Source organism: Astatotilapia calliptera, chromosome 12, assembly GCF_900246225.1.
Source record: "Astatotilapia calliptera chromosome 12, fAstCal1.2, whole genome shotgun sequence".
Classification (NCBI taxonomy): Eukaryota; Metazoa; Chordata; class Actinopteri; order Cichliformes; family Cichlidae; genus Astatotilapia; species Astatotilapia calliptera.
The window spans coordinates 24,563,161-24,571,776 of record NC_039313.1 but is presented as its reverse complement, the minus strand read 5'-3'; the positions used below and the strand labels follow the sequence as shown (position 1 = coordinate 24,571,776).

The window sequence follows — 8,616 nt, the reverse complement described above, 5'->3', positions numbered from 1 at the left end:
GGCGTCACACAGTGAGCCTCTACCAGAAGTTAGGCCACGATGTCTGCAAAATAAAAGCACACTACAACTGCCTGGCTCGCTGGAGGAAGCGACACATTTTATAAAATGCTTTTTGTGAATTCTACATTCACATTTTATTTGGTCCCGCACGTTTCACCTCGAGTAGCCATGAATCTCATACCCAAGAGTTTCTACAACTAGTGAGCTTCTTTCCGCCAAAGTGATTCCATTTCTGTCCCAGTAACGCAAGCACAGGTGCTCCGACTGTAGTGGCAGTAAAGATTAAAAGGGTAAGAGGTAAAGTCGCCCTCTGGTGTTCAATTTTAAACTACATACGAGAACTGGTGTGCATAACGTTATGGATCACTTTCGCGAATCAACAATGCTAAACAAGCATTTCACCTTTGAAAATATATAAATACATAACGACTGAATGCCAGGTGATTGGCCGTTTCGCGAGGAATCCAGTAATTTTGTAAGGTAAGGATTCTCAAAGGATTTATGACAGCAAGGAGCAAATCCACATTTTAGAAGGGCTATCTTTGTAATTAAACTGTAATTCTCTCTAAACATCTCCACAGATGAGCTTCTGGAAAATACACTGCCATTTACTGCTCCAAAATAAACCAAAAAGGCCAATTTTAAATCTGAAATTGGCCTTAAAATAATAAAAAAATCTGTCAAAGATTTTAAAGCAATGTCCGACAGGACATATTCAGGAAATATTATTCAAACCGTTAACTTATACAGCTCTGTTCATTTCTTACAAATGACTCGCTTCTTCATATTTTAAAAAAAGTTGTTTACATCATAAGCGCGCTATTGCTGTATTATTGTGTTTTTACAACTTTATGAGTGTTTGCTGGTGAAATGGAGGCAGGAGTGTATAAAGAAAAAAAAAGATCTAGTGAAGAAATCAGGTCGAGTCAGTCCCAGTGTCCACTGTAGCGTTTGCTTCGAGATTAACGTTACCGACAAACCTTCATGTGGGGTCCTCTGCCCTCCTCCTGAAGACAAGCACTTTACGCTGAAGTTTCACCGGAAACTGCACTTTATATAATAAGACTTGATATGTGGAAACTTTCTTTATGGCTTGCAGGCTGTCAGGCTCTGGGTTCATAGTATAAAATAAAACGAAAGGAAGAAAAATACATTAAACTGCCACCGGAAGTGCTTAATCATGTGGCACGAGGATAACTCGTTTAGGAGCGAGTACAATCCCGCGGCTGCCCCGTTTCACAGAAGCCACGATGGATCAGTCAAAACGATTAACAAGCTTATTGACCGCTGAAGGCAGATAGGATCGATTTCTCAGTGTGCGGACGGGCTCTCATTTATATAAACAGGACGTGGGGCAGCCTGATGCACCGATATGCCGCCTGCCTAAGTGCAATTACCACAATGAATTATGGCATTTCCCCACATAACAAATGCACAAGTGCCCGGTTTGATGTCACATTGCAGCGGCTAACGTGATCTGCTTAGTGGTGTCTGTGGCGCCATCATAAAAGAGGGCAGCGGGCCCTGATTGACCCAAAGTGATGAGCTTCACATCCCTTTAATGCATGACACCCCTCCCACCCAAGTAGAGCTTCCATCATGAAAAATTAAACTCTTTAATGGGGCAAAGCACATAGTCTCCCCCCCCCCCTCTCAATAGCAGTTCCACATTATTTAAACATTCACCACATGATGAAAGAATACAAAGTGCTATTGATTCTTAATTGTCAACATAGTGATTTCAGAGAAAAAAAAAAAAAAAAAGTTTTCTTGACTTGACACCCCCCCCTTACAAACCTCAAATTAAATTGATACAGTACATCACAGTAGCTGGACTCCATATAATGGTATGTTCTCCCCACTTAAAAACAAAAAGTCAGGCTCCCATGCGCTCTCAGGTTCAACTTCAAACTTGTCAGTTCAATGCCAACTGAGAAAGAGGCCCACGGCAACTAGGCTGCTAGTATTCATCTAGGTTGTCAGCTTTGGGTATGGACAGGCCTCGGTCCTTCAGGACCTGCATTTTGACTTTCTCCGTCTCCTGTTTGGCTTGCTGCTGCAGCCGCTGCTCCTCCAAGATCTCTTCAATGGAGACTTGCTGCAGCACCGTGTCACAGGGCTTATCCATGTCCTGCAAAGACAAGAGACCGTGTCACATCTTGCACAGGCCTGAAACACTCAGATAATACTACTGAACACATTTTAATTGGAATTACTGGGTGTTCTGGAACTTTGAATTGTTACTAATAAAATACCTGATCAAAACTTTGATTATTGACAAACAATCTGATTACACTAATGAAGCAAACAAGTGTCTTTATCAAACACAAATAAGGTAGAAGAATAAAGTGAACCTCTGTGCTAATGACTTCTCCAAAAGCCATTTCCTTTTTCCAGTTAAGGAGGACAGGTTGCACACCTGCCACTTCCTAGAACTAAAGGCATGAAACATCTGCAAATCTTCAAGAAGACTGCATGGTTCATGCCAACCATCAATCACAAACTGCTTTCTGATAATAAGCAGCATGAACAGAAATGCTGTTTATTCATGCTTGACAAACATTTTCTTAAAACTATACATAAATTAATGCGTGCAGAAGATGTCGTATGCTGAGACTATGTGCCTTTTTGTGCGTCAATATCATTTCTGATGTGACACAGGATTTGATGTCAGCTTACGGTCATCGTTTGCCAGATGCAAGCTCACCAAAAGGCACCAAGTAGTTAATCACTGCCGTTCCATTTCCATCAGCATTTCAGAACAGAAATAAATTAACAATCAAATGAACCTAATCATCAGGCAAATGTTACAAAAGGCAGCAACATCTTCTAAAGCACTGAAAAGCAGATCAGAGTACAGGTGCTGTCGAGCCTCTGCTATGACTGAAGCAGTTTTACATCATGACATGCTGTACTGTTACAGCATGATGTGGATCCCTTTAACAGCAGAGTACTGCTGTCAAGCATTAGGTAGGAATAACAGCGCAAGAAGAGTTCATGAATCACTTCTGCTCAGTGTACTGGCCTTGAAGGTCCTGTGTCACAGCAGTGACCCTGTAATGCGTCAACTTGGCTGTTGACGTACATCAGACAAGCATGATTAAGGAGAGTCGGATGTTAAGGATGCATCAGCAGCTTGCACTGTTGTCTCTTAGGAAGGAGTTTGAGCCCACCAGTCTTTCTGGCATCTGTTTGTACCAGAAAGACTGGTGAGGGTTCTCTGGCTTCCTATCACAGTCCAAAGATAAGCATGTTAGGTTAATCGGTGATTCTAAATTGGCCCACGAATGGCTGCGCGTCTCTCTGTGAGAAAGGCCAGATCTCAATCTGTGTCAACTGGGATAGGCTCTAGCCCGAGGACCCTTAGCCACCATTTATGTCAACCCCTACTCTCACAACTGTATCAATGCAGTGTGTGAAGGACATAAGGAAATGTAAGTAACAATGTCTACTGAGCCTTACTTTGCATCCTTCTGACCATTTCAAAAACCAAAGTGAAAACGAGATTATGTCTACTTACTATCTCTCCAAGCAGCACCACATTTTCTCCTCTCACGATGAATATTCCTCTGGGGATGTCACCAAACTTTTTTCCCACGTGGATGCGCTCAACTGTCTGGTGAAAAACTAAATTGGCTGGAGGACAAAAGAACCGGGGTAAATAAAGAACAGACCCGATCATGGGAATCATAATGACAGATAAACTGAGCCTGCTGTAACCAATGCAGTGACCCGACTCAGAAAAACAATACTAAAGGTGGATATAATTAAGAGTTTTACCAAACTGATCAATGCTTCTCAGGTAACCAATCAATGTTCTTCCATCTCGGAGCAGCACCAGGTGCTTCTCTGTGGGATACAAACAAGAGGAGCACGTTAAATGGCAGTTTAAACTCGCTGCAGATGATCCAGATTGCGTCGGACACGATGCTGCACATCTTGAAACGATTGTTTCTTTTTAAACCAAATCAGCTCCATCAAATCACTCCTCCAACTTACTATCGATGTCGTCAATGAGGCTTGCCGTCCCTGGTACGTAGTTCATCTTGTGCTGCTGCTGCTTCTTCTTATTATTATTATTATTATTATTATTATTATTTGAGTCTTATATCTGTATATACCGTCAAGCCATTAATGTTTCAATACATGTTTCTCACAAAATCAGCACAGGAAGCGTCTTTATACACGCCAGGGATGAACTTCCTGTAAGCATTTAACCCTTCGTGTGCTGGCGATTCACTACATTTCTAACACGCAGGAACGGCCCTTTAAAAAATACATCTTTAAATAAATATAACTTCAGGCATCGGTGGGTTTTGAAGATTAAAATAGCAGTTAATGTTTTTAAAATGTTATTTTTATGACCTTTCCCCCCATTGGCCAATAACGTCTACTGGCGCGCATGCGTCGGCAAAGATCGTATTTACACAATATTGGTCACAGAGCCGGAACAATTCAAAACGCCGTACATTATGTAAATACATGTATATTTTTGTTGAAATACGCCCAGAAAATAGACGTTTAACGTCTTAAAATCATATCATAAATTTATAGCTAGTGTAATGATGGTAGACTCTGGCGTTACTTTCTCCGTCCAAACGTTGGTTGTGCCAGAAAAAATCTGACGGAGTGAGACCTCTGTAGGTTTAGCAGCGCCTCGCTATTAAAGGCGCAGCACGGGGGCGCTCACGTCATTCAGTCGTTTCCCGACTTCAACCGAGGGGTCCGCACTTGTATAGGAAAACGACAACATTGCTGCTGGCGTTTCAGACGACCTGACACATCCGATAAGTAACGCGAGGCTCGCTGCAGATTTGTTTCCCCCCCCCCCCACAATGATAGATGACAGGGCGGCTGCTGGTAAGAGCGCTTAGTCCAAGCATCATCATTATCAAATGCAGTCCAATCTGAAACCCGGCTGGCCCTCGACTTGCAACTCCGGAAATAATCACGGGAACTGGAATAACAGTATGGTAAGTAAGTGGACACAGCTCAGACATATTCTCGTGGTATTCACACTCTTTTAGTGTCTTTAAACCTTAAAGAAAAGCGTGAATTTGTGGCCGAGATCATTTTCAGCCAGCTCGCACAAAGCCCTGTCTATGCTAGCTGCGTGGCTAACTGAGCTAACTAGCATTATGTAATAGTAACGGCTAAGGACAGAGTTCAGCTGTTTTCCGGGACTTTTACGTTAATCTTGACGTGACGCCACTGTTAATAAGACTCCACGTGTTTGAAAGAATGAGTCAGTATTTCGTGTCTTTCTTGTGACATGTTGGGCCCTTTTATTTCCGGTTAGTTTTTCTTAAGGATTTTGCATAACTGGTTCCGCAGGCAGATGAATCAATGTCCCTGTTTGCACAGTTATTGTTTGTCCTGGGATTGGTTGTGACGTTGAAGGCGTAGTTTTAAAGTTTTGTGTCATACCAATGTCTATTTGTAAGTACTCTGGTGCCAACCATGCTTTGTGACTGTATTTGCAGGATGCTCCTCAGTATCCAGGCTACCCTCCACACTACTGGTATCCTCAGTCTCATTCCACAGGGCACTATGCAAATACCTATCCCTCTGGATCAGATGTTCAACCACAGTACAATCCACAGGTATGGCTATACAGATGCAGCATAACCAGTACCTCTAACTCTAAGGTTGGGTTAGTGGATTTATGCTTACATTTTCATATTAACATCTATCTTGTCAAAGTTGTTGTATCTCTGATGGATTTATACTTTTTATTTTAAATAACTAGTTCCCCTTCTTGTGTCTTTCACATAGGTAATGCCTGGTGGTTATCCAAACGGCCATGGAGTCTACAGTCCAGCACAGAGTCAGTATTCAACAAGTGGTTTCCACCCATCCAACCCTTTCTACTGTGCTGACCCTCAAAGACCGGCTCCGGGTTCTTATCCTAACCAAGGCTGCCATGCAGAGCAAAGCAGTGGGTCTTCTGGACAGCCTCATTCTCAACACCAGCATCATCACTACCCTGGGCCACACTGCCAAGGGGTTGGTGCATTTAAGCGCACACAGTTTTCAAATATAACAATAGTTTAAATAAAGTCTTACAAATGAGGTATATTATACACTGTAATTTTATTTTTATTTATTTATTTTTTTAATCTAAAAACAGATGCCTTTTTTTAAACGCAAAAGAAACGTTTTCTGAATGTGAGACATTTGTCTTCTGCTCTCAGGGTCCTGGATATCCTCCCGGACCGTACCCTCACTACAATGATAGTGGCCATGCGTTGCCTCCAAATCCCCCATACCCAACTGGCCAGTCACTTCATCCCAGCCAGCAGGCTGACGCATGGGGACACTCTGGTCCATATGTACCCTCACAGCAGCCATGGCCGCCGGGGCAACAGCCTCCACAAAACCATTATGGGAATCCAGTCCGTCCACCACATCCTCCAGCGTGGCCAGGAACTGGAACAGGTGCTCCTCCACCGTACCAGCCCAAGGTAAGCATCTTAAGAGATTTTGTTTTGTTTTTTTGTGAAACACAGATGTGCACACAATGTATTACAACTGTCATGATGAACTGTAAAACTAGAACAGCCATTGCACTTTGTTTTCTGTAATCGCGCATCTATTCTGGGTGGATAGCATCTGTTTTTGGAGGGATTAGATTTTCTAAAAATTAAATACCAAATCTTTGCTAAGGTATATTTATTTGAGTCAGTTTACAGCCTTATATTATCAAACTTTTAAAACACAATATTTTTCAAACTCTTGTGTTACTGTAGGACCAACAGCACCAACGCGCCCCACCGGTGGGACCTAAACCGAAGCCAGCACCATCCCCGAATCCCCCCAGTGGTAATCCTACTGAAATAAGTTCTCCTCCACAAATGTATAAAACTGGGAGAGGTGATCCTAATGCGTCGCAAGCTGAGGCCCCGCCTTCGGTTCCAGCATCAACTCCAAGTCAGGCTGCACCTCAGCCCCTGAGCGATAACCCCAGTCTGGCTAAGGTCCAGCAGGTCATGGCCAGAGTACTGCTGCTTCAGGAAGACGTTGATGAGTTTGTTGGCAAAAAAACAGACAAGAGTTATCGTTGTCTGGAGGAACTGCTTACCAAAGAGCTGCTGGTGCTAGACTCTGTGGAGACTCAGGGACAGGAGAGTGTCCGGCAAGCCCGAAAGGAGGCTGTACAGAGAATCCAGGCCATTCTGGACCAGCTGGAAAAGAAAGCTTTCTGAGCTGGACTTGTTCTGCTTGTGGGTCACTTTGTTTTCATCTTCCTGATCTTCCATAGACATGTTCAGGTTCTTGTCGTCTTTTGCTGACCAGTGTTGTAGGGATTTTTTTTTTTTTTTTTTCTCTCCCCACCACCATGTTACTATAGAACACCTGTGAAAGGTGGCATGGACCAAAGAAAAAGACACAGCAGTTACTGGCACGTGGACTCAAACTTTAAAGCCTAATAATGCTGGTATAAAAGGTATGGTGGTATTAGACGTGAAAGCTCATGGTTATCTGCGTCAGCCTCAGTGAGTGACTCTATCAGCTGCAAAAGCAGGAGCGAGTCACTGGAAGATGAACTTGTGTAGTGCCACATTGCAGCTCTCTGTTGTCTCTGAGTCAGGACGCAGATTATCATCACGCTGTCCCTCAGGAATGTGGGTCAGTTTCAGTCTGATCCAAAGTGTATCAGCTCTTGCACTTCTTTAGCAGGCTGTCGTTTCATCTCACGGTCCCTTTGCATGATCAGGAAATTGTGCTTTCACCTAATGGAGTAAATGCATTTTGTCCATAGCCACGTACCTCTCCATGCCTCCGCCTCTGTAGGTGCAGTGATTTCTTTTGTCTTTTCTTTTTTTTTTTTTTTCTTTTTTTTTCTCACTCAGTTTAAGCCCTGCATGCACTGTAATGTCAGATAGGCACTTGATACAATCATGATATCTCAGAGCTCAGAACTGGGCCTTGAGTGTAGCAGATTAGTGAAAATCCCCCAGAAGATTGCTGTTCCCAATTATTTCATCTTTTTTTGATGAAGACCTAGAATCAGACCTACATATGAATGCCATGTGTTTCACTTGACTCACTGATAAAGACTTGATTAAGTATGACTGGACAAGCTGTTCCTTTTCTCCATCTTTGAACATTCAAATATATATATATATATATAAAACTGAAATCTCTACTTGAACATTTTCAGTCATGTTTTATGCTGAAGGACAAGGTTGGATTAAATGTTTTTCTTTCTGTCCTTTTGATAATGAGGACAAATCTATGTTTATATCAAACTGATTTTTGTGTGCGCATCACTGTCCATTATCGTGTGTGTATGTTTTGTTTTGTTTTTCCCTCCTCAGACATTCTTGATGTGTTTTAGCAAAAAGTGCCATATTTAAGAGGATGGGTTTTATATAATTAGGAGAAAAAAAATATAAAAATATCACAAGGTTTGCATGGAAAAGAAAATCATTTTCTGTGTGTTTATTTCCCCTTCTGCTCAAATGCAACTCGCTGTGTAGTTTTAGATGTAATGCATGTTTCCAACATAGGATGGGGAATTTTGCCTGATAAACGGTGAAAAGATCACAAGTGAAATGTGGGAGGGGGGGGCAGAAAAATGATTAAATGTCAGTATATTTTTTAACTCTTGAT

General features: G+C 42.3%; 2 protein-coding genes across 2 annotated transcripts; one reads left to right on the top strand and one right to left on the bottom strand.

Moving 5' to 3' along the window:
• Window positions 1–1,124: 1,124 nt before the first annotated feature.
• lsm1 (LSM1, U6 small nuclear RNA associated) lies at window positions 1,125–4,204 on the bottom strand. The gene is made up of 4 exons (XM_026187597.1): window positions 4,000–4,204; window positions 3,781–3,849; window positions 3,521–3,636; window positions 1,125–2,131 (listed from the first exon to the last, which is right to left on the bottom strand). The coding sequence occupies exons 1-4, from the start codon at window positions 4,043–4,045 to the stop codon at window positions 1,961–1,963; spliced, it is 402 nt and encodes a 133-aa protein (XP_026043382.1). The 5' UTR covers window positions 4,046–4,204; the 3' UTR covers window positions 1,125–1,960.
• Window positions 4,205–4,674: 470 nt separating this feature from the next.
• Window positions 4,675–8,155, top strand: bag4 (BCL2 associated athanogene 4). Its single transcript, XM_026188236.1, has 5 exons — window positions 4,675–4,973; window positions 5,484–5,603; window positions 5,776–6,006; window positions 6,195–6,464; window positions 6,750–8,155. The coding sequence occupies exons 1-5, from the start codon at window positions 4,896–4,898 to the stop codon at window positions 7,203–7,205; spliced, it is 1,155 nt and encodes a 384-aa protein (XP_026044021.1). The 5' UTR covers window positions 4,675–4,895; the 3' UTR covers window positions 7,206–8,155.
• The last annotated feature ends 461 nt before the right edge of the window (window positions 8,156–8,616 follow it).

Excerpts from the sequence above, each read along its gene's own strand:
- bag4 (XM_026188236.1), top strand. The coding sequence starts at position 4,896 with ATGCAGTCCAATCTGAAACCCGGCTGGCCCTCGACTTGCAACTCCGGA. Across the intron at positions 5,604-5,775 it reads AACCACAGTACAATCCACAG|GTAATGCCTGGTGGTTATCC; the intron begins GTATGGCTATAC and ends TCTTTCACATAG. Across the intron at positions 6,465-6,749 it reads CTCCACCGTACCAGCCCAAG|GACCAACAGCACCAACGCGC; the intron begins GTAAGCATCTTA and ends GTGTTACTGTAG.
- lsm1 (XM_026187597.1), bottom strand. The coding sequence starts at position 4,045 with ATGAACTACGTACCAGGGACGGCAAGCCTCATTGACGACATCGATA. Across the intron at positions 3,850-3,999 it reads CCTCATTGACGACATCGATA|AGAAGCACCTGGTGCTGCTC; the intron begins GTAAGTTGGAGG and ends TGTATCCCACAG. Across the intron at positions 2,132-3,520 it reads TGGTGCTGCTTGGAGAGATA|GACATGGATAAGCCCTGTGA; the intron begins GTAAGTAGACAT and ends TTGTCTTTGCAG.